The sequence below is a fragment of the Necator americanus genome, chromosome I (genome assembly GCF_031761385.1).
Source record: "Necator americanus strain Aroian chromosome I, whole genome shotgun sequence".
In the NCBI taxonomy this organism is placed as follows: Eukaryota; Metazoa; Nematoda; class Chromadorea; order Rhabditida; family Ancylostomatidae; genus Necator; species Necator americanus.
Window position 1 is genome coordinate 12,847,366 of NC_087371.1, and position 25,544 is coordinate 12,872,909.

General features: G+C 40.1%; 2 protein-coding genes across 4 annotated transcripts; both read left to right on the forward strand.

The window, feature by feature from the left end:
• Window positions 1-28: 28 nt before the first annotated feature.
• Window positions 29-14,436, forward strand: RB195_005341 (uncharacterized protein; the record flags this gene model as incomplete). Of its 2 annotated transcripts, XM_064177773.1 has the most annotated exons (36): window positions 29-234; window positions 450-544; window positions 1,564-1,697; window positions 1,753-1,892; window positions 1,960-2,168; window positions 2,625-2,749; window positions 2,889-2,969; window positions 3,210-3,365; window positions 3,479-3,571; window positions 3,640-3,762; window positions 3,833-3,973; window positions 5,818-5,908; window positions 5,964-6,106; window positions 6,260-6,440; window positions 6,521-6,581; window positions 7,145-7,268; window positions 7,323-7,451; window positions 8,996-9,190; window positions 9,255-9,415; window positions 9,472-9,576; window positions 10,023-10,197; window positions 10,498-10,691; window positions 10,758-10,818; window positions 10,925-11,065; window positions 11,130-11,195; window positions 11,257-11,418; window positions 11,976-12,059; window positions 12,159-12,269; window positions 12,321-12,447; window positions 12,611-12,677; window positions 12,747-12,851; window positions 12,932-13,149; window positions 13,314-13,423; window positions 13,578-13,718; window positions 14,026-14,114; window positions 14,331-14,436. In XM_064177773.1, the coding sequence occupies 36 exons, from the start codon at window positions 29-31 to the stop codon at window positions 14,434-14,436; spliced, it is 4,650 nt and encodes a 1,549-aa protein (XP_064034884.1). The 2 variants fall into 2 exon arrangements, with proteins under 2 accessions (XP_064034884.1, XP_064034885.1); XM_064177772.1 differs by lacking the exons at window positions 6,521-6,581; window positions 7,145-7,268; window positions 7,323-7,451 and having other exon boundaries at window positions 6,260-6,421.
• Window positions 14,437-15,409: 973 nt separating this feature from the next.
• Window positions 15,410-24,622, forward strand: RB195_005342 (uncharacterized protein; the record flags this gene model as incomplete). Of its 2 annotated transcripts, none has more annotated exons than XM_064177775.1 (12): window positions 15,410-15,548; window positions 16,938-17,006; window positions 17,057-17,218; window positions 17,303-17,407; window positions 17,901-17,981; window positions 18,041-18,112; window positions 19,293-19,395; window positions 19,468-19,523; window positions 19,725-19,924; window positions 22,399-22,606; window positions 22,786-22,888; window positions 24,421-24,622. In XM_064177775.1, 12 exons carry the CDS (start codon window positions 15,410-15,412, stop codon window positions 24,620-24,622), a joined length of 1,500 nt encoding a protein of 499 aa, XP_064034886.1. The 2 variants fall into 2 exon arrangements, with proteins under 2 accessions (XP_064034886.1, XP_064034887.1); XM_064177774.1 differs by having other exon boundaries at window positions 17,303-17,401.
• Between the last annotated feature and the right edge of the window lie 922 nt (window positions 24,623-25,544).

Below are 25,544 nucleotides of genomic sequence, written 5' to 3' on the forward strand. Positions count from 1 at the left end.
CAGTGTGATTACTTTGTCTTTCAGGAACATGAAGAAACCGCGACGTCGTCGCTATGAGTCCGAGCTCGACTACACGAAGGATGCTGAGGAAAATTCGAAAATATTGTTAAGAGAGAAATACGAGATATTGAGGTGGACAGACACAGTTGAAATCAAAACTCCAAATCTCTTGATTCCGACACAAATTGCAAATTATGTGGAGTCATTGCCATTCTGTAAATTCACCGTGTCTCCGTAAGTTTTAGCTTCTTTTCTTGTTTCTTTCCCGTTATAGCTGTTTTTCATCACCAGAAGTGGAATCTAACACTCAAAAAATATGATAGTGGCGACCACTGCAACTGATCAAAATTTGAGATTTTAATCGCTTAGTAGCGTGAACTCTTTATTCAGGGTGTGCTACAGTCTGTCCCAAACCGTTGAGATTAAACATCCTTGGATTAATCTTGCAGGTCGGCAGATCGCTTTGCTCTTATGCATCATAATCGGCAACTGGATGTGTATGCAATCGATGGCCAAAATATTTCGCTGGAGTCGAGTTTACAAGGTAGGTTTCGATGTCGGCGTTAGTAGGTGCTAGACGGACACTTCCATATAATTAGTTTAAAGGCAGCATACCATGAAACTGAGGTGGTGCGGATTTCAGGTGGAGTATTTGTACACGTGATAGTAGATTATGGAGAGGGGTGTGATTCCGTCCACTTCTTCCTAATTGCCGTAAAAAAACGGCCCGGAAGATGCGCGCGTGCACAAGGCTGGCGCGCTCCAATCGAACTCGTGGAAAATAGTGCGCCGGAACGCTCGAAGCCGTATCTTCCGGGCCGTTTCCTACGGCAATTAGGAAGAAATGGACGGAATCACCCTCCTCTTAATAATCTACGATCCCGTATACGAATACTCCACAGGAAATCCGTACCACCCCAGATTTGTGGAGTGATGCCTTTAACGCTTCTGCTTGCACAAACCATGCGAAGTTAGTTTAAGAAGGGGAAATAACTGTGCAAGAGTCAACTCGTTTATTTTGAATGTTAATAAAAAAAAAATGGAAATGGAACACTCACCTCTCCTTGTGGTGCAATGAGACGTCGACAGCAAGCTGTATTTGTAAACCGTTCTAAGAATAAATGGGGGCGGGTGTGGCGCAGTCGGTTAGAGGTCCGTTGTAGCCACACGGTCGAGGGTTCAAATCCGCCCCAGTGCTCACCAAGCCTTTCATCCCTCCGGGGTCGATAAATTGGTACCAGACTTGTCTGGGAGGATAAAAACATTGACTTGATCATCGGCTGGCCCCCGCAAGTCATTGTATAGGCCAACACGCGTTCCAAAAACCTCAACGATCACGAATTCCAGTAAAACGCGTTGGCGCATCCCAAGTGGATTGATACGCCAGTGACTTTATCCTTTATCTAAGAATAAATAATTAAACTCTACATATAACTAACTATAATAACACCATTACAGTTATAGGTATAGTTAGTTATTGCAAGCATTCACAAAGATTTTTGCGCAATTTTGGGTTAAACACAATACTCGTCAATACATTTGTCTAGCTTTAAATATTTCCAGTTCTCGAAGACGAATTCGCACAGTACTGCCTCCTGGAATACTCCGCCTCTGGTTCGCTTCTGCTCTCTACTCGAAGTAGTGCTCAAATTGATGTGTTCGACCATCAGGGTGGATACTGCTATGACATTCCTCTGGTATGCAATCATTTTTCCTTTGCCCTCCTATACGTATTGAATTTTACTATTTTAGGAGTCTCCACAGAACAATCTTGACTTAGTTTGTGCCATCTCCGCCCTAAGAACCGTTGCGAACACCTCATCAGATGAAAAATATTTGGATACTCTGTACACTCTTCAATACAATGGTACTTTCTCGGTCTATAAAATAGGGTAAGCACAAGCTTATTTTTCACTCTTTCAGCTTTTCAATGTATGCGCTTTGAAAGGTGTTGTTTAGTCGTCTAACAAGGTACCAGAAGCTGTCGTCAGTATCGCTGGACATTGGTTTGGCTGGTACTTTTTGCGTACTGCCCTTCTATAACCTTCTATTGGTCTCCTTTCACTATCGCGCTTCCTCTGAAGGCGGCTTACCAGGAGGCCTATGTTCATTCCGTTTGACGGATACTGATCCTTTTGTTGAACCGATAAGAGTTGCTGTCGAGCAAGGTTGGTTCTTTCAGTACTTGATACATGTTGCTGTTTCTCTTTCGCTTCGTTTTGTTATTTCCACTTTCCACTAGCAACGCTAAAACTTTGCATCGAACAACTTCCTGATTTTTTTTTGAAACAAGATGCATTGTGCCAAAGAAAACATTGTGTACCTAGCAAACTTTGTCTGTCCATAGCAATTAATTTGAACAGCGCACGCCATGAAAAGAAGTTGGGTGCGGCGTGTAGACGGAAGGGGCATTTGGGTACAATTCGTTTAATATTTTCTGCTATAGAAACCAGTTGAAGTGCTTTCCTGTCTCATGTTAGTAGGTGATCTCATTGATCCCAAATTAATATTTAGTACTATCCATTTATTATCAAGAAAGAATTGTTTTTTGGGCTACCAAACTTTTCTGTTTGTCTCTAGATATGTTACCATTTTTTGTCTCACTCAAACTTTTTGTTTTACAGCTGGATGGTTGCCCCGTCTTCCGTTTAGCTCTGCTAGCTATGCATATTTGGTTTCGATGTCAGTGAACGAGTCATTAACGAAACTTGCTGCAGTTTCCAGCAACGGCGATTTCTTCTTGTTCGATGTAATAACAGAATCTAGTTTGTTTCCCTTTTTTCAACCAAGTTATCATGGAAAACGCACTGTGAGACCACAAAATTTTCTTCGCTGCTAGTGTTGTTTTGATAAGTAAATTTAAAAGCTGTTGATTGTGTGTTCTTTAGATTCCTTCGACACGAATCGTGTTTCAAGTAAAATACATAACAGGACCTCGACCTGTTCAAGCTGTTTTTATTGAGAACGAAGTATGCTGTTTTAACTTCACGTTTGTTGTTGTAGTGGAATTACCATGTTTTATCTATTCAAATTTATACCATCGCTATATTTGTTTTACTTTTGTTCTCACCTTTATCAGTAGCACTAAAGATCGTCTGAAATTCGGACGCTACTTATAATAATATGAATTGAGAGCATTCCAACGGAGTCTTCTATTTTGCTATCGTTTGCTCCGCTGTTTTTGAAAGTTAATGCTTTATCAATTCTAGGAAGTTGGAGTGATATTTCACACTGGGGAGCTAGTTAGGAGCTTTTTGGATGACCTGCAGGACGCACTTTACTCCGTCCATTGCACTGACGTGTTCACATCACGTACTACTTTGGTGTCTCCTCGCCGTAGAGAATTGTTCATTCTCGCCAACGATGTAAGTAGTAGGTTGTTGTTTTCAGATTCACATTTGGATGGTGTATAAAGATACCGAGATACTGGAAGTTTTGAAAGCGTCGAGCCAACAGTATTCATATAAGATACATCTAGGGTGGAAGTGACACTCTGCGTGAGGTAGCACTTCAACGAACGTCTTTGGCTTGCCGCTTGTGGATTTTCACACTATGGAGCTCATTCAAAAATGTATGTGCATCTTCTTTACAGTTGTTGTTTAATGGTTTTCATTTTGTTTGTAAAATTGTTGTTGTTAGCTTATGGGCATAGCAGCTGGAGATGCTCCTGTTCCCTTAGAGAAAGCCACTCATTCTGAATCGCTGGATTTTGTTTTGCTCCATGCACCAACACGGACGTTGCAGGAGCTGTTTGAGAGAACGGTTAGATAACTTCCAAAATATTTCCACCGTATACTCTTCTCCTTGGAAGGAACATTAAACCATTTGACAGTTGAATGAGCGCAACTATTCTCGTGCAAAAAGCCTAGCAGAAAGCTACGACAGTATTGACATCGACATTGTCCTCAAACGAGAATGGCGAGATATTTGCCACAGCCAGACAGTGACTGTGAAGAACGTGGACAATACTTTAGTGAGTGATTTTGAATCATTTACTCCTCTATTTTCTGACCTTTTCTAGACATCTCTCCTATATGATATTTATTTGCTTGTTTTTTTTTCTATTTTGTCGTCCATTACTTCCTCGTTTGTTTCACTTACCGTGCGAGCTGTTGGCTTCACCGAATTCTGGCACTGACAACACTATTTTTGAAAGCACAGATTCTAATGTGAGAAAGCAATGGATCCCCAAAACATTTCACTGTAAAACACGTAGGGATTTCATAGATTATACTAAGAAGTTCGAGAGTTTCTTGGCACAAAAAGCTCGACAATCGCAGGAAGGCACCTACCACGACGTGGGAATACTTGCCTTACTTTTGACCTATTGGGATCACCCCACGAATCTGATGTGGTACGGGTTTTAGGTGGGTAATGCCTACGCGGGGTCGTAGATTGTGGGAAAAAGGATGATTCCGTTCATCTCTCCTTGTATAAATGTAAACCGACGACCTCCCCTCCCTGTTGTCATTAGACTTATCCGAGCCCATCTTGTTCGATAATCAGCTAGAGATCGCATAGAATCCATCCATCCGTCGCTATTCCATAATCGCTAAGACTTTACGTTTTGACTGAAGTGCCTGTTAACGCGAAGTGTGCTTTAATCTTCCTTTAACACCGCCGCCTAGAACTTTCTTTCACGACCAGGAGGCCTTTTTCAGTCACGTGTTCACGTGTCATCCTCCATAACACAATATTTCTTTTCGAATAAAGTTGTTTGTGACATAGGACACCATCGGCCAAAAATAACTTGACAGTCGTCCAAATAGATTTCTCTCCATGCAGTCTTCTAGCTTCTAGCTTCTCCATCGCCTCCGTAGGCGTTGCCTACGTCTCCAAACCGTTCTTTTATTCAGATATCTCCTCACCAAAGAAAAATGAACATCCAGTTGTTATTCTGATCCCTCCTCTCCTTTCACACCTCACTTGGTATCTTCTTAAAGGTAGCATACCACCAATTTTTCGTAGTGGGGAAATCCGCTGGAATTAGAAATGAGGTTGTAGACCATCACTAATCGTTGTAAAGAAAACGGCGTGAAAGACTCTGTTTTCACTACGATTTCAGCTGCAACGCGCCACCCTCTTACACGCGCCGCATCCGGCTGTGCAGTGGTCGAGAGCTTTTGAGTTCTCCTTCATTGAAAAGAAACCAATGAACTCGTTGCTGAGGGGACCAGAACGTACTCATAGAGGAACGTTCTAACGTGCCTCGTAGGGATTTAAGCGGTTCCCACGCCGTTTTCTAAGGAAGATTAGATAGAGAAAAATCATTTATGATTACTAATAAGCGCGAGGAAGAAGAGAAAGAGAAGAAGAGGAGAAATAGAAGCAAAGAAAACGAAAGGGAGTAGGCCCGAAAAGTACTGTAAGGAAGGATGTTATGATATACTGCCAACGTTCTCTTTTTTGTTTTATTCTTCAGTCGCATCCTTTTTTCTTCCTATGCATTGCAAATCCAGTCGAGACTTTTTTTCTCGTGGATGTAGTGCAGTCGGCAAGACCTTTTGCTGTGACTGAATGATCGATTGATGGTTGGAAACCGCCTTGGTGCAAATGAAGCCTTCCATCCCACCGGGGTCGATAAATCGGAATTTTTATCCTCCCAGACAAGTCTGGGAGGATAAAAACACTGACTTGGTCATCGGCTGGCCCCTGCAAGTCATTGTATAGGCTAACACGCGTTCCAAAATTTCAACGATAACGAATTGCAGTAGAAACGCGCTGGCGCATGGCAAGTGGACTGATACGCCACTGACTTTATCCTTTACTTTTTACAGCTTACAGGTGGTCCAGTTTCTCATTTCATTCCACTTTCAGCGTCAAATACACGACAAGGATTGGGTGATTGATGCGTGTAGTTCAAGCGATGCCCCGTCCCTGCAAGTACAGAAAGCGCTTGTTGACTTGGGTAACTTTGTCAGTGTTATGTTGTCTAAGTAGTTTACATATCCACTTGCTTTCAGGGACATCTTTTCCTAGTGCATCCTTGCTATCGCAAGTGCGTCTTCACCATAATGCTTGCATGTTATTAGTGTGCGAAGATGTAAATGAGTATATAGAAGTTCGGAATTTGTCTTGTCTGGATGCTGCTTTTCGATTTGCTAAGGTTTGTTGATTGAGAGTGGTCACTCAATTTTTTTGATTATTTGTCTCTTTCTAACAGAGTTATTTTAAATGTGTCCTGGTGGAACGACAGTACACCGGGAACTATCCATTAGTTATACTTTCTCATATGTTTTATTCCTTTTTTTAATTTCAGCGTATCAAGTTCGTTTCCCTCGATCGACTCATAGAACAAAACTATTCGTTGCTTCTTCCCTTCATGCTTGACATTTTATCACATATTCCTCCAAGTGTACCTCCAAATAGATATGAACATCTTCTGCCCGAAAAAAATGGAAAAGAGGTGCAACTTGACAAGGTAACATATTTCGTGTACTGTTGGTGCTAATTCCCTTAGTAGATTAAGAAATATTATTTCATGTGTTAAATGCTCACTTGGACGCCTTGTTATCGTTAGCCGGGGAGGGGAAGGAAATCGAGGAAGCAGTGCGGATTTGCAATACGGGTGAACATAAAATGTAGGTCTCTTATACATACTGTCGACAAAAAAAAAGAAAACCTCGAAAGAAACTTTTCTTTCTGTTGAAATATTTTGCTACTTTCATGCAGTTTTATACTTCATGTTGAAGAGATTCTTGCGGTTGCCTGTTCTATTTTTGTTTCGCCATCCTTATCTCTTTTTATCTAAAAGATTCTCCCAAGATTATTGTGTAAATAAAGCAACACTTCCAAATTTTCTCCCAAATTCTCAATTTTTAACTTCACTACATTAATTTCGATGAGTTTTTTCTCATGTATGATGTTTGAATTTTTAGTTAGTTTGTTGTTTGCTTGTTTAAAGCCAGCGATTCTGAGGCTATTCTTAAGATCAGATTCTTAAGACATTCCACCAAGACTATTCTTAAGATCAGATTCTTAAGACGTTCCACCAAGACTTTTTTGATCTTACTACTACTACTGTTATAGCAAAGCTACAGATTAGTACTTTCCTACTTGCTTTTGTCCATCTTACTTCCTCTTCGATAGAGAAGAAAAATATTCGATAAAGTAGAAAATATTCGATATCTTATGCATTTTTCAGTGAAACCCCAATAAACGACTTCTCTAACTGGGTAAGAAATCGAGTTGAGTTAATGGACTTTGAGGCCGGCTTACCCGAACATTGCGTTGCTTTACTTACTCTCAGTGTTCAACGTGGATACGAGGTCAACTCTATATAATTTGTCATTCAGTACAACATCACGGATAATTTCTCTCAGGAACTTGAGGAAGAGCTAGAGCGATTTACGTACTATAAGTCTTTCGTAACTATGTGTTCGCTTGTTGGAGAGACATTTCAAAGGTTTTGTGCAGCATCGTGGGAACATTACGTTTCTTTCCTAAAGAAGGTTTGTTTTTTTTTCTTATACCGCTGTTCTGCTTTCTAATGGTAACTGGGTACCTTTGTGCCTCGAATTATAGACATCCTATGAATGGGGTGGTATGGGTTTCAGGTGGGTAATGCCTATACGGGGTCGTAAATTGTGGGGAAGAAGGTGATCCCGTCCATTTCTCCCTGTATCAGTGAACGACCCCGGAACGCTGTTTCTTACGACGTTTCCTCTATAGCAGCGCGCCACCATTGCGCCCTCCTACCTGCCATTCGTCGAAAATCCATTCGGACGAATCGAGGGATGGGTGGGGCGCAAAGGTTGCAGAGATATGAACGGAATCATCCTCTTCCCTACAATCTACGATCCCGTATAGACATTACCAGCCTGAAGCACGTACCAAAGGTTCGTTGTGATGCCTTTAATTGAACTTATGCGCATTGGTTCACCTCTGAGCTTCTGAAATTTTTAATTCCATCTAATGTGTATGTGTGTTGAAATAATATCAAGATATATCACTTGCATGCTCATCCACTCTCTTAGATTCTTTGACCCAGCTTCACTACTATGTGTCGTAAAAGCGGTGTCTTCGATGCCGTTTTTACGACGATTAGAGAAAATTGAGTTGCTGTGTGTTTTGCACCACGCCAAACACAGTGATACATTGCCTTTAAGTTGTCGTACTTCGCTCTCTTTGTTCTTGTTTCCTGCAGAGTAATCAAATTAACGTATGAGGATACTGTTCCCAAGTTGCAAATGCGAAGTCTGAAGTGAAGGACGATGGGACGGATAACAAGGAAGAGTGGTCTTCCTTGTTAGCGGCCCCTCGTCCTTCACTTGACACAGCAGGGCGGGCTGCGAATAGTACTGGAGCAGAAACAGAATTTTATTAGAAAGAAAAGACGGTCTTGTCTCGTATTAAATAGCTTGCCATGGCGCGCCTGATTTTCACTACAGCTAGCTACGTTATATAGATCAGGAACATTCTTGTTTTGCAAAAATGAGGTATCGCAATAGCGGTTCTTCTTTAGGTGAATTCTTTCGTTGCTGCGTTTGAATGTTTCATCCCATCTAGATGTTCTTTAATACGAACACAAAGAGGTCGCCCTGTTTCGCCAATGTATTGTTCGCCGCATGTTTTGCACGAAATTAATAAACTACACCAGAGACCATGCGGTCGCCTGCCTTGCCAAATGGGCATATTACACCTTTTGAAGTCAGGCAAATGCGATCGTAAATTCTGTTTCGGACTAACTGCTTCCTGAGATTTGTGGGAGGTATTTCCACAACTCTCACTTGGTCATCGAGATCACACTTAACCAGATTGGCCCTTATCGCCTCAGGTCGTCGGTTATGAAATGTATACAGAAATTGATCCTTTCCGAGTCATCCACTGTGGCATAATCTCGCTGCGCAATAAGACCTGGCCTCCGAGATACATCAGCAATGTAACCATTGGAAGTTGCAATCCGCTGCGCTAGGTTAACCCCATCGATCCAAAATATAATATTGTATATATTTTGTGGTAACGGTTGCTTGTGCTTACAATACTGGTTTTTCAGCTTCCATCCGAAGAATTGGTTCGACACTCTTCAGCCATTTTTTCCTTACTGAAGTGGAAGACTCAAGACTCAAAGACCCCTACTGAGGATTTGAAAGGAGCTGTATCTTCATTTTTGTTGGCTGTTAGTCAAAACAATGTTGATGTGTTACAAACTTTTCGGAAAGAACGAAGCAAGATTGTGGACAAGGACATGGTTTGTTATGAATTCTTTGTTAAAATTATTTTATGTCGTCTTCTCCAATCCTTCTTTTGTTAAGATTGTGAAATGTCTTAGTAATTCGGAGCTAACTGGTGACAGCCTTCTACTTGCCGTTCGCTCATTAGGTGTCTGTCCTGAATTGGCAAGCTCGCTGATTAGCTTCCATTCACGTGGTGTGCGACCGACTTTCAAACAGCTATGGGAGAGTACATCTGATGCGTGAGTGATTTTTCTGCCATTTTTCTCAGTCAATTTGCATTTTGATGCTATGGCAGTGATGCAGCACGACGGCTGCTTATTCGAATGGCACGATGTGGTCAGGTCGCTTCTGTGGCTGAATGGGAAACGCTTCGAGACGAGGTCCTGGAACTGGCGAGGAGGTAATCATTTGGAAATGATTTTGTTTGTCATAAGCAAAAGCATTCGATAGCAAAGCGACTGGAGGAGGAAATTGGGCTCTGCTTGCTAGTTTTCTCCACCCATTGTTATTTTTGACTCCTAAAATTTCTTATTTATAACGTTATAGGACTTCTGAATAGATTGACAAGTGTCCGAACTACTATTAGGTTTATATTCCATATTGCTGTATTTATTCTTTTTTTCTGTTAACTGCAGTCTTTAATTGCTTGTCGTAAGAGGTCACATTCCTACAGTTACTTGAACGTGCTTATCGCCTTTATCTCCGACGTTTTAGTTTCGACAATGAAATATCATCCTTCACTGAATCAATAGTTTTTTTATACTCTGTGATTAGAAACTTTTCACTGAAGTTATGATTGACCTATTCTCTATCAATTTTTTCCTCAAGGTAAACTCATCATTGCAGCATATATTCGGAGCTTATTCATCCTGATGAGGCTATAGACATTGTTACTCGCGAGATGTTGTCCGACACATGTATACCGCACGACAAACATATCCTTCAACTGTTTCTAACTCTGGACAAGAGTACGTCAAGGAAGACCGAAAGAGCAAGACTCAGTGTTGAAAAGAGCGCTGAAGTATGTTATCACATCAATTTTTATTTAAAAAAAGTAAAGATTTTGCGGAAGTGCGTTCGATTGGGAATGTGCAAATTGAACGAAGAAGATGACATGCATAAAAATAGTATGAGTTGAGGCAAGCGCGTCGCGGTCATCCGGACAGTGATAAGTACTGGTGACTAGAACTGTCCTATTTTTATGCATACTGCCATCTGCTTCTTTTTAAGGTCACCAAGTGCATAAAACAACAACTAGAAAGATACTGAGGCACACGAACTGCACATTTTCTCAGGGTCCTCTCGTAGTCGTGCAGTTCAGGTTCTCATTGGAAAGAGTGAAGAATTGATGCAAGAAGCTTCCGGACCTGACGACGCAGTTCTGCAACAATCTCGCAGCCTTGCTGAAGCTGCTCGTGCAATTGCCCCGAAAGCAGCAGCTCAACAGTTGAAATTATTGGATACTGTAGATCTGGCTCATGAGCTAGGGTCAACAATACTGCCGGTCGCTATCAGGTGAGTATTGTTAATTCATGTGCTCGTTTTGGTCTTGAAAATCACTCTTAAAATTTTCCTTTTTAGATTTGCCGAACCTTATGCGTTCTTGGAAGAAATTGTAAAACTTAATGGTAACTATAAGCAGGTTCGGGCAAATCAATTAAAGTTGTTTTCTGTAACGTCTTTCAGCACACTTTCTTGGTGATTTTTTTTTTGTATATTCAATAGCCGCTTTCTCATTATGTGTTCAGGGCAAGAAGTGCGCAAAGCTGGCCGTACTTCTTGGAGTTGAAACGCCAGTAGCGACAGCTCTTTCACTCTGTGCTCTTTCAGCTCTGATTGAACACGATGAGCGATATTTAAGGAAATATATTCAAGAAGTCATAGCAAAGGTTGTTTGACTTATTGGCTTTTTGGTGGGCGATCATTCGAAGGAAGCTCTCCGTATGAGTTTAGGGCCGTGATCTTCCTGTTGTTCATGAACTTTGCATCCGAATTATGGAGTCTTCTTTCGTTCCTGAAGTAAACACTATGTCATGTTCGGATTTCTTGGAGTCTTCTTTATGCTCCGGTTATTCTTTAGGCAATGGATGAAATTTATGCATGTGCTTTGCTAAATGCTCCACAGGACAAGCTTCTAGAAACATTGGATTTGATACAAAATCATAGAACAGCAAGGAACCGGCACGACCACGACAAACCCGAAATTAACGACAAACTAGTGATTGAACCAATTTATGTAACTGTGAGTACTGTTTAGACAACCATTTCAAAAAAAAAGTTCGGTTGTTTTGCTGTTCTAGTAGCTGCAAGGGGTATAGTGAGTTTGTTTTATTTAAGTGGCTTGCATTGAATGTGTGAATGAGTGGATTTCTTGACAAGTCACTTAGAAGTCATTCTCTTTCTCAGTAACTCTTTTTTGCAGACGCTCTCATGTACGGTGGGGTCAAAACGACTTGAAGGATACCGCAGTTGCGTAAGCAGCTGCTCTCGGTGCAGTGGAGCGTAACAGTAAGAGTTTACGGCGGACTCCTACTTACACCATTCCTCGCTGTAGTTCGCGATGGTCCCACCCCGATTCCAGCTGATATCTCCACTGCGCCGCTTCGAGCACAGCCGCTTGCGAACCGTCCTGCATGTCGTTTTGAGGCTCCTATAATTTTGTACATCAACGTCATACGATGTGTTAATGCTCGTTGAAAATAAAATTTATTGGGGAGGCCTAACTCTGCAAAATTCAACATTTTTGCAGCATTTTACAATTTTTTTCCTAAACAAAAGACAGGAAGTTTTTTGTTCCAGCCTAAGACATGCCAATACATAGCTCGTGCAGATGATTCCGCTTGCCGTGTCCTTCGGGAGTGCTCTGGCATTCCAACAAATGAGGTTCTAATTGTTTCTTGACACGCCGATACTTCAAAAAAGGATGAGGCAGACCGGCGGCTAGAAAATCTACGTGTAGTGAATGTTTCTTTAATTTTTCAGACAGCGATTTGGCTGACTAACATTAGTTCATCACTAGCTTTATGCACTGCAATGACAGAAGAAGAGGGTTTACCATGGACTAAGAACGACTTTCTCATCAAATATGAGCAGGTCCGCTTATTATCAGGCTCTTATCAATCTTTGAGTACTTTTTTCTCCTAGGCACTCCGATTCCTGGAACCGCAACTGAACGAATACCTGGTGGAAAATGTGCCTCCCTCTATTCTGATCTCCCAAACAACAATGTCGAATACTAACGTAACGGTTCTTGATAGGATATCAAATTATGGTAACATTTTTTTCTTCATATTCTAGGGGTTTACTAATTCTGCTGTTCTTTTTTGTTTGTTATTTCTTTTCTCTTTTACGTTGTCAAAATCCTAAGATTCCAGTTCCTTGATTGTCGAATATATTAGCAACTTTTCCATACACTGAAGTATTCGTTATCTCAGGTTGCGATCGTGAACGTTTTATTGAGGATCCAGAATATCGAAGAGAAACTATCATAGGCTTAGCTATGTTCGTTTTATTTTTTTCTATCAGCAGGAAAAGTACCGGGCTTTCCCAGGTGTATTTTTTCCGCTTCAGGACAGAAGACGAAGATATGTACGGTGATGCAATACAATTGGCAGCTGACTTCAAAATGAACGATTGGGCAGTGCATTTTGCATCTCTTGAAAATGCTCTAACTTCGTAAGTTCGACATTACTTCTCCATATTGAAGAATTCTTTTTTACGTGTAGTTCTCGAATTTTCGATTGAATTCTTTTCAGTATGTCAGTTGTGGAAGCAAAAGCCTTGCTGAAGTCTCGTGGCCACCTGTCACGACTGCGTGCTGAGGCAGATAAGTTCCATAGCCAGCTGCGAGCTAGTGTCGGGCCTTTGATGACCACAAATGAGCAGTTTGTTGCGTACCTAACGCTATTCGCCGAAGGACAGCCGGAAAAGGCTGCATTACCGGTCCTGAAGAGAATTCTGGAGAAAAAACGGGGTTAGATTTGAGCGCTTTTTATCTAACGATCTTTACATTAATGTCATCTGAATATATGTCCTTATCTATTCATCCTTATGTATGTCATACACGCACTACATAGACTTTTTTTTGTGTAATGGCTAAAGTGAAGAAGTAATAACAAAATTATGGCTCTTTTAAAGATGTGAACGCTGCGCGGCTCTTCTCAGATGCGGAATATTTATGTAATACGATCATTAGCATTCCTGACCGTGCTATTCTTTCTTTGGTTGATGGATTTCTCGCAATCCCGGTATGCATTTTTTCAATCTTATGTTTAATGTAATATTGTTGCTCGACATCGGTTTTTCGCTATGTTCTTATACTTTTGGAAAGAAAAAAAAAACACATTCTTTGCTAAATTTCCATAGATCTGATACGTTGTGCTCTATACGATTCGGATTTAGGTCGGATCGGTAGCTTGTGAAGCTGCCGCACGGACCCTTCTCGATGGGAATGATATGCGACCTGCTGCAAATCCTGCTGTGATCTTTGCGTTGTTGGGCAAGGACGAGACGAATTTTATAGACCTTGTTGCATCGAAAAGTGTAAGTTTTTACGGTGTACTTCGCACTTTTTTACTCTTCCTTGACTTCCGTAAAATAAAGGAGCTCTTCCGTCTATCGTGATTCCTACTCTTGTTTTATTTTGGTTTTTTTTTCATATTCCTTGAATATGAAGTTCGAATGGGGCAAAATTGACTCGAAACAGTCGATTCCTAACTAGCAAAAATATACATAGCTACATGTTGAGGAAAATGTTCTCTCGAATTCTTAGATGTCTCGAAAAGCACTCATGCTCTCGAACTTAGCGCTCCAGAAGACATCACTGTCACTAAGAGTTTCTTCTGTTTAGATATCGAATGAATTGATGTACCTGGAAAGAGCTACTTTAATTTTGGAAGCGATGCCAAATGTGGACACTAAATTAGTTGACGCTGTCAGGTAAAGCTACAGAGAGAAAGTCACGCCCCTTTATTTGAGATACTGCTTTCTGACATCACCTCTTCTGATTTCATCTTCCTTTCCGTCCATCTCCCTCTTTTTGCAAACTATCGATTCCCTTTTCATTTTCCAAGACTGCAATTCTGTGTTTCTCTACTCTGTTCAGTTTACGAAGCATTTTTTTTGTCCTCATAACTGAAAATAACTTTATTTTAGACAAAGATTGACTCTATTACAAACTCCAGCTGAAAATAACACTAGCACTCCACCAGAACCTTTTGAACAGCAGAATACGATGGTCTTTCATAGAAGGAGAAGATGAACCTCTTCTACAGATTTCTTAAAATCTACTACGATACATAATTCATTTTTGGTGATAATTGTTGTGCAGCCAGTTTGTTGTTGACCAGTTACTGTTTTTGCCTTTTTGTACCAGTGATTCTCTTTTTTTTCTTTCTTTTATTACTCTCGTTTTGTGATATGTTTTTGAAATGTTAAGTCGGGTTACTTCGAGCTAATTTTGAATAAATCTATAGTTTATTTCTTGTGTCTATTGGGGTTGACTTTTGTCCTCGTGATATTCTGAAGAAGATGAAAACGAGTATGTTTTATTCGCCACCTAAAAAGAGTCTTCTTTCTTCTTGAAACATTTCTTCTTACTCCTTTTGCTGTTTTTAGCTACTGTTTTCTACAGTCCGGCCAAAAAGATATGGAGCACGGCGCAGTCACGTAACTGGTAGCGCTCGAAGCGGCGAGTAGAAGTAGCGGTTGGAGTCAAGATGGGAGCATTGCGCTACGCTCCAACGCACCACTTTGAGCGCAACCGCTTACGCAACTGCACCGTCATTCATGTCCTTTTGAACCTACTACAGGAACCTTCACAGGTACCAAGACTATTGGCACCATTCGTCTGGAGACTCACAAGACTATTGGCACCATTCGTCTGGAAGTGTTGTTCGCAATTAGTTTCTAAAAGTAGTTTTCAGTGTCTACCGAGTGAATCTAGTTTTGGATTTAATTCAGTTCAGTTGGATAGTTTCTTCCACGTACTATCACTTCAACACAAGTGATCCAGTAATGTGGTCTTGTGCAGTTATTTGTACTTGTCTTTCAAAAGAGTACGGGTTCTTGAAGCCATTTCACACTGCTTTGCTCCTATCTATAAATCAAATCGGATTTATGCTTGCTACTGCACTAGCAGCGCATGATTTGGTGTCCTTCGTCGAGAGTAGTGAATCTTTCCGTTTGTATAATCAAATTTTTAGTTTAGAACCACAGACTAGCAAGAGTTCCTAATGAAGAAGAGAAAGAGAGTAGGATTGGACGACGTCGGCAGCTCACAGTCACGTAATTCGCATCGAACTGAAAGCAGTAGTAGCAGTACTGGCGATGAATGGTTATGTGCCAGCACTCGGGTCCCATTACCGGGGGAAAGTGAGTATTTTTAAACTTTTCTATGTGTTCGGAAGGAGCGGGTGCAGTGCAGTTGACAAGTCCTTTTGCTGTGATCGGACGATCGATCGATGGTTTGAAACCGCCGTAGAGTAAAGCAATCCTTTCATCGCCTCCGAGGTCCATAAATTGGTACCAAATTTGTCTGCAAGGACAAAAGCACTGGCTTGACACGAAAGCGGTTGGAATCGACGTGGGACCATCGCGAGCTGGAGCGAAGAATGATGCTATTAGGGGTCCCTCCTCGATCCTAACCGCCGCGCTCCACCGCACCGCTTCGAGCGCGGCCGCTTACGCAACTGCACAGTGCTCCGTGTCGTTTTAACCCTGCTGTATAGCCGTACATGCGCTCGTAAACCTCGAACGACTCTGAATTGAAGCGAACGCGACCATATCATTTATTTGTTTGAAAGAGGAGTTCTATGAGTTTATGATAGTAGGGTATCTTACTAAAGAAGCAGAACGCTTGGTTGCGAATTGTAAGTAAGAAGTTAGAATTGGCGGAGATTAAAAGTGCTCTTTTTGTGGCAAAAGAAGCAATTTGTATTTGTAAACGGTTTCCTCAGGTGACAAGTGGCGAGTTTTTTAAGTGGCTGCTTTAGCATCAGAGTGAGATGTTCTAGCACTTCTCAGCATGTTTTGAGTGACTGTGTGTAGCTGGAGAACAATCACGCTGTCTCTTCTTAACTGTAGATGGTAGGGGTGCGCATCGCATCTGAGTATTCTATGCTAACTGTTAGTCTGCCAGCGGTAATCTTGGGACTTCTATGTTACTAGGTTTGCTACGTGTCATATCTGGTTAACATTTTGCTTTTCATTTATGTGGTCTACGAATTTCATTGAATTTCATTCATCAGATTCATTGATGTCTGCGAGCTGCGCTCAATCTTTTAAATTTTTTAAATGTGCAGTTCCGTCAGAGACGTAATTGTACTGAACCGTTTTCATCGGAGGATTGTAATTGGTTCGCATCTGAAACCATGGGTAAAAGCTGAGTTAATTCCAGTAAATGCTACTAAACAGCTCAATTTCCAATTTTTTTTCACCGATTTTTTACATACATGACATGATCGGGTGCGCCTTCTTCGTTTTGGCAATGCACTGAAATTGTTTGTTCTTGTTTTTTATCTTTGCTTTTCAGATTTCATTTTTCAAATTTTTGGTTCCGCTCCTTAGATTCAAAACTTTTACTACTCTATCGTTCCCATATCCATCCCATCAGTATTAGAATTTTTTTAAACTGTGTAAAGATTTGTTACAGAGATTTGTTTCTCGATTGGTTGTACATCGTGGCTAGTACAACGCAGAATGTGCGCAGGCATCTGTGTGTTTTTTGGTAGTTTTCTTATGAAGATAAGTTCTATTTTTAAGCATTCAATTTGCTTTCCACAAAAACCAAGCAGAAGCCAGTTTCAGCGGTACCGCTTAGGGACGTGAAAGGTGAGTTCTGTCATTAAGTATGAAGCGTAGAGAACCAAATAGTATTTCAGTAGCGCCAAGAAGATTTTCTGCTCCAAATCCATCCTTTACTCTGGGAAAGGATGACCACAGAAAGGATGGTTCTGAATCCCTTTCAGACACCTGCACACCAACTGGCAGCACATCCGGGTTTAGCCCTTCTTGCATATTTCAGGCGAAAAAACCATCGAAACGTAAGCTGTTTCTGTATATCTGTATTTTATCATTGTTATTATTTTAACTGGACGATCTTTATTAACTTCATCGTTGCGTTGCAGTAATTCAGCTGAAACGGGCATCATTGTCTTCACCTTCGGCTTCTAGTCCCAGAATCAGGAAAGCTTCACCAATTCTCACGCCTGAGGCATCCTCTAAGTGTAAGTGTTCGTGATAACTCTTCCATTCTTTCATTATATCTTTTTAGGTCAAAATATTACTTTATGGCTTTAATTTTCCCATTGTGAAATTATTATTGAACATTATTATTACTGTATAGTAGGGGTCAAAACGAAATGAAGCACCGTACAGTTGCGCAAGCGGTACAGTGGAGACATCGGTTGGAATCTAGGTGGAAGGACGACGCGAACTACAGCGAGAAATGGTATCAGCCATTCTTATCCATCCTAGATTCCAACCACTGCGGTCGTCGCACCGCTTCGAGCGCAGCCGCCTACGCAACTGCACCGCGCTGCACGGCGTTTTGACTCTGTTGGATTTATAGCATCTTTATTATTCATATCTTACTATCTATTATCTGTTCAATCTTCACGTTTTGTAGCAAGGATATTTTTTGGGCAATTTATCTTACCTTTTACCTAGTATTATTTTATTTCTATTGATTTAATATCTTCGTCACTATGCCAGCATTGTTTCTAGGGCCATCATTTGTAAGTAGGAAAAGGAAAAATGTGGTTTTGGAGCTTTCACCGCGTAGTGCTAAGTCATATACTAAACTTGGTTAGTTTACGTTTTGATAGATCTATTAGATCAAGATGACTGATTTTCGCTTTATTAAGAGCGATCCGTTATTAGCCGAAACAATATGTCAGAGGATTCCATGGAAGTGGAAGAATCTCCTCTCAAAACAGGTATTTTTACATGGAGAAAAATTTAGTGAGTAGAGTTTTGTATAGATTTATTCTCTTGTGATGATTTTTTCAATGTCTTCTTTTCCATTTTTCAATTGCTCCTACACACTCTTGCTTTTGTATTCATCATGACTCCATCGCCAAGAATCCTCTTTAGAATTGTGTTGTTTCTCTCTGATATTCTCGAATATATATATATATATATATATATATATATATATATATATATAGATGTAGCATAACTATACTCAACATTTTCAGCATTTCCACATCACTGGATACATCTTTCATTTCAGCCCGAACAATCTAAGGCAGCACTCACGATAAAAAGTGTTTTACGATACATGCATGATTCTATTCTTAAGATCAAACTAAGCTAGAAACTAGAAATCGAATCAGAATTCTTTGCTAGAGCAATCCGCTTTCAAAGTCTAGCTCATTTACGTCCATTAGCTGTGTTTCCCATCAGGAAAGAAGCTACTTGTTAGCTGTTCCTGCATGCATTGGGGTGTTTGGATCGAGGTTATGGTTACACTAACCCTCACCTTTTTTGACTATTACTTCATCCTTCTTTTAGCCTCTTCTCCTAACTCATTACCCAAACTTTTGCAGTACATTTTCGTTGGTACCAGCACCTCGATAGAAGCGGTATTCGTACAAAATACCGATCCCAGAGGCCAATTCGTTTTCTGACCATGTCTTGACCGGATGGTTCTATGCTACTCTCTCCACTGGAGTCCATAAGTTCTATGAAGGAAAATCCATATCTGCCGAAGAAGTAGGCGGGAAATATGAATGCAACAGCTGGACTTCCCCTATAGGGTTAATATTTGAAAGTGTAGAGGAGCAATAGAAGTAAACTATTTTCATCTGCGCAGTATACTCTAAAGAGAAGAATAGAATTGAAGGTAGAATTTTTGTGAATGATAGGTCTCTGTCTATTACTATTCAGAATAAAATCAGAAGCTCTTTTAAAGGTGAGTGCTACCTTTCATTTTACGTGCTTCCAATCCAACAGGGGCAGCATTTGCTGCAGAAATTCGTTTATTTTCTCTCTATTTTGATATGTTTTATTTTGTGGTTGGGGCCTCCGCTTCCTCTTACGTACCTCTTTCGTGTGTTTTATCCAGTGTTTGAAAATTATGACTCTTCCCTTTCCCCTCATTTTGTGTTTGCCAAGATACGATTCGCCCTGCTGAACGCACTCCTTCTCCAGCTCCCTGCACTTCTGTAGAGTCTTTGATGACAGATTCACAGAATTTCACGGGAACGATCAAAACCAGGTTGGTGCCATCTCGAATGTTAGTTGTTTTTAAATGTCTGCAACCTTTTCATGCCTTCATTTCTATCTTTAGGGGTCTCGAAAATAGCCGAAAAGATGTACTCTACAGGATTGCGACTAAAAGAGAAGGTAAACAATGACTGTTTGAGGCACTGTAAATGCAATAATCGAGTTGAAACAGTGCTAAAAAATCCTATTTTCGTTTTTCTTTACCACTACTGTTCCTTTTTTTCATTTTGCCAGTTTTTAGCACATCCTTCTTTTCGAGGAAAAGAGGTTATTCATATTATATCCATATTGAGTTTCAAATACTGTTTTCATACTTTTCAGAAACGTGGCCAATGTTCTTACGAAGTCCGATCAAGACGAGTGGAGACAATGAAAGATCTACAAGTGTTGTGACTCAAACGATTCTGGATTCTTCACCTGATGAGAAGAACGAGGGTCCGAAAGGTGGCGCAATTGAACCTGCGCTGTCTTCAGTCGACACAAAGTCCAGTGCTTCAGGCGATGTGATCGCTGCTACTCAGGTACTTCACCCTAACCGACGACGTTGTTTCCAGCCATTAACCTTTTTAATTGCCCTGTATAATTACATCCATCTCTTTCTTCTGCACAGAAATATTTTGTGTTACCAAACAGATTTTTTTCCAAAAAGAACAACTATTTTGGAGGATCTGGGTTAGGTTATTCTATTCTGTATGTAGTTGTTATTAGTAGTTGTTTTAAGGCAGCGCATTACATGGTGTGGAAGCCTGATGAAAGCACAGAATTCGGAGTGTAGATTACAAATATGAGCATGGCCATGGTCATTTTCCTCTAGTCGTCCAAAAAAAAACGGAGTGAGAACGGCGTTTGTTCCTACGAGGGACGTTGGAATGCGCCACCTTTGTACGCGCTCCGGTTCCTTCAGCAGCCAATATGTTCACTGCTTTCACATGAATAAGCTACTGAGGAAACCTCATTGATTCCCTATCGCTGGCTCGTGAATGCGTGCGCAGTGGTGTCCCACTCATCTCGCAGGAAAAAACACCGTCTTTCATGTTTTTTTTTTTCAAAGAAAAATTAGAGGAAATTGAACTTGATCACGATCATTTGTGAATTTTCTTTCGCTAATGCAATTTCTAATAATATAATAATATTTAACATGACAATTTGATATAATTATAACGTTCGCTAAAATTTTCTGTTCTCCGAACCCTGTGTTTTCCATCAGGTTTCGTGATATGCTGCTTTTAAAAAGGGAAGCTGTAGAAAAAGGTTTTCTTTCTAGATAAGATTTTCATACAATGAAAAAGATGTTTTTCATATTTCTGCTTTTCGCAAAGTAAAATCAAGGGGATCTTCTAACTAAAATGTTCGTGCGGCTACGAATTCTTTAAAGGGTTATGACATAGGATCAATTTTGCGCTAATTTGCATAAACGAGATCTGAAATTTTTGTCCACATCACTACTAGAATGGTAATCTCGCTTACGAATTTTGTTAATCTCATTTAACCTACTTTTTGCTACTTTATTTCTCTACTTCTCTCCCTACTTATTCAGTTGACTAGCGTGAACGTCCGGCTAAAGCCGGACTTCACGCCTTTTGTTTTTGATGTTCGCTTCGCCCGCCTTCACGATCAATAAGAAGTAACAGTAGCAACATTTTTTGTGAAATTAGAATTTTTTTCTATCAACGCTTTCTTCAATTTTTTACCCGAAAGTTTAGGCATAGATGAAAGATTTTATTTTGTCCGGCTCTATTAAAGAAAACAATTATTAAAGATTTTATAGTTTTTTCCTAAACGTGTCACTTCATTTTGCATCTATGTTTCTCTGAAACCTTTACAATTTGGAAACATTACTCAAAGTATGAGTTTCCTTCGTTCGCATCTATTAGCAAAGAATGATCTGCTAACATGAAATGACGTGAATATCACTATCGTGGTGATAAACATAACGTTCTACGTCAGATCGCGTATACTGATGGCTACTATGTGTTGTATTTGGGCGGCCGTTCGCGCATGTGTTTCCTCTTTTTGGAGAAAGGATGTTAGCAGCATCATGGAAACATGCTGGGAAACTGATATGCGAAGGAACCGTAGAAACCCATTCTAACGTTCTAACGTCCCCGTTGAGGTTGCCGTGCACCAATCCGATGCAGTGGAACCCGTCCCTCCCTGCTCTATAGCTTCCTGACACCGGCACACCATTCCGACCCCTTAGGACCCGTTCCACCCCATTTTACAGCTATCTGGCTCCTGGGCACGAAATCGACCCGTCTCAACCAATTTTACCGTGTTGGGCCTCCAGCGCACCCCTCTTTCTGGAACTTCTTGACTGAGACACACACATACACAGACACACACACGTGACAGAATAAGCCTGTTATTATATAGCATGATAGTTTGCAAACTTGGAAGTATACATTCACATAAAAGTTTATTTACCCTCACTAATATATGACAAAAACAAACTTGTCTTATCAAGGCCAACATACTCGCACAACTTTGGGCGGTGGTTAGAGTACTCGTCTATGAGTTGCATGGCTATGGTTGAGCACATCACAGGTGCAGGGTTTTGCATCATAATGGGGTATTTTCGTGACACACACACACACACACACACACACACGCGCACACACACACACACACACACACACACACACACGCGCGCACACACACACACACGCACGCGCGCGCGCACGCACACACACACACACACGCACACGCACACGCACGCACACTTTATGGTTGTTGAAGTCGTTTAGATCTCGTTTGTTTCTTCATGGATATCACAAAATCAGCCAGTCTGATATTTGTATTTCAAGGCTGGGTTTCGTTTTTTCACTGTGTATTTGTTTTAAAAAAAGCTTGTCCTGTGAAGCAAGAACGCAATGTCTTTAGAGGAGTTTTTGGTGAATGTGAGTAGTTTTCCCTTGTAAGTGAAAATATTTTGAAAAATGAAGCTTGATTTGACTCCGACTATTTTTCTTCTTATTCATTCTTAAACACTTTGTAGGAACTCGTGACTGAATCCGATGACGAGACGGATCTGAGATCAGAAAGATTTTATATTGACGAGATCAGCCGACTGAACTCAAACAACCCGTCGACAGAGAAAAGAATGAAAGAAGAAGAGGACTCTGAAGAAGATGAGAGTTCGTCAGATGAAGATGACACGCTCACGCGAAGTAGCGTGGCAAGGATGAATTTGACTGGATTTGCGCGTGGGTAATTTAGGAGTTTAGTTTTAGATATTTTTTGATGAGTCACAGATCTATGATTTCATAAGTAACCTTTCTGTTATTTTTTGCTCAACTCTTCTGACCTCAAAGTACGATTTCTTCTTACTTATTCTTGCAATTCGAAAATGAATTTGCACCCCTCTCTTAACTTACTGTTTTAGATGACCTTGCCGAATTTATTCTTGCACGTCGCTCCGAGCGCCTAATGATAAAGAGGGATCCAAATGTGCAAACGACAACTTATGAAGTTTTGCATACAGTGAGGTAAAAACTATAGAGATTGCTTTTTCTGCACGAGTATTTGCTGGATGGTGTTACTGATTGTTTTGGCATTATTTAAAAGCCTTTTTTTTTTAAATTGCCACATGTAGAAAACCTCGAGATTGAATTTTTTCTGGGGTTACTGGATATGTCTTCACACAGCTATATTGCTAGTTCCAATTTTAAGTTTGACTTCTAATGGTTGACTAGCAGTTTCTATTCCATAATCCATATCCGTATTGCCTAACTGTACATTACTGTACGTCGCCGAGTTCCTACTATAAAGCAGTACAGTAGGAACTCGAGGACGTTTTTCTCCACTTTTTTCATCCTTTTTTTCCAGCGCATGAAATCAAGTATTCGATCGGAATTCACTGAATATGGGAATAGTTTTTATTTTTGATAACTGTTTTTCTTGACTACTTGGAAACGAACTGTTGATGGAGCAATCGTAGTTCATTTTCATTTCTTATTGTTCGGCGAATTTTTGGGGAATCATTTCACCGATTTCTTCGACATTCAGAACCTTTCCATTAAAACAGTTTCGTCTCAGAAAGGTTTTTTTTCGGTTTCTTATTTGATACTGTCTCTAGTTTGATTTGTTTTTGAGGCATATTTTTCATAATTCATTATATATAATAGAAGTGGTCCTTGATGAGAGCGAGTATTTCTGCACCTACTGATGTTAATATAATTTGGCGCATTTTCTCTTTTTAAATGATGTTCGTAACTTGGCTGATCGTATATATATATATATATATATATATATATATATATATATATATATATATATATATATATATATATATATATATATATATATATATATAGTTAGGCTCAGAATGTTCAGTGTATTGTAGTAAAGATATGCAAAATCGAGAAACTGAATCATTTTGTTTTGAATACTGACTCATTTTCGTTTAAAGCCCGATGTTTTAACTAAAGTGCAGAAATGAGCATGACAATGCGCAAAAGTGAAATGAAAGTCGAAATCATAATGACTAGGCTGCATGGAATTTAGTTGCACTTATTGTTAGACACATTTCTGTTCTGAATCATTTCTTTTGTGCTGCAAGGAACTGTCTTTCTTTTTGTAATTATAGTGGGTTGATGAAACAGTTCTGGACTAAGAATATCTTCACAGGTTCACGTAATTTTTTTTCCCATCCAAAAGAAGTGGTAAATAAGATTAGCTGGGTGGGAGTAAGAGTAGTGTCTAGGTTTGGAACCATCTTGAGCTGTTCTTTAGTCTTAAATGATGCGATAATCGCATCTCTGTAGTATCTCATCAATTTGTCAGGATTCTTTGCTAATTTCAACAGCAAGTTCAATAATTTATGAACACCATTTTCAACCAGCGAAACAATAGCCGAAGCTTGAAGTCTCTTATTGTTTGTTGTCTGTGTCAGGAGAAGGGGTTAATTTGTTACTATTCTTCGGTACCAGATATTAGACACCGAACAATGAAATTCAGTAAGAAATCTCTAAATCCGGAACGAATTTAGATTTTTTAAATAGCAATATCATTGTTCTAGTGCATGGGGGCTCTCGGTGTCGTGGCTTTCACCAAAGGCGATGATGTTTGCGCCGCCGTTTGCTCGAGACCCTACCACTGTCACACTGGCACTACCATTGCTGATCATTCCGAACAAGTACGATCCAGAAATGCCGCTCATACTTAATCCTATCATAGTTTCCACCACACAGGATACACTTGTCGCAAATCCGGAAACTTAATAAAGGATTTACTGCTTACTTTAATTTTTCCCTGTATGTTTCTTTTCCTAGTATTGAATTGTTGTCCTGTTTTTTAGATGTCATTTGAGCTTTTTCTTTCTAGCTTTGCTCATATATCGATTTGTTTCCGTTTAAGTTGATGTATTTATGTCTATTAGGTTGGTTTCTGTTAAGAAGTTTTGTTTTTTACTGTTTTTGTTGGTAAATGTTATGAAGGATGTTGCGAATCTTGTCAATCCAATTTAACCCTACTTTTCCCTACCTTTTTTCTACCCTACTTTCTTGGTTGATGTGGTTGTTGAATTGGGCTAGTGTAGTGTAGCGCTTAGTGGTTCCGCTTCTTGTACGATCGATCGGAGGTTCGAATCCGCCCTAGTGCTCACCAAGCCTTTCATTCCTCCGGGGTCTATAAATTGGTACGAGACTTGTCTGGGAGGAAAAAAAACACTGACCTGACACATCGGCTAGCCACCGCAAGTCATTTTATAGGCCAGTTAGACGTTCGTGAACCTCTAACGATTCTGAATAGAAAGAAGTGAACGTGGTGGCGCATTGATTGACGCTAAGCACTTTATCCTTTATCCCTTATGTTGTATCGAGAAAGAAGGATCTAAAGGACAGTAAGATCACATAGCTTTACTTTTAATATATGTATTATTTATATGCATCTTACATACATAATCGGAGAACGAAATCCATGGATTATTATTTCTACTCATTTCATGCCTAGTTTTTTTTCTGATATAATTATTCTTAACAGTACAATACGCAGCACTGCTTCTATTTAGTTGGTTCATGTTTCTCGATCTAAAACAGCTGTCGCTGTTTCAAATGGTGTACATAGAAAACCCATAGCATCCATCTAATTTATTTCTACTTCTTCAATGTTTTTCTTTGCAATGGCATTGTGCTCTCCAGACTA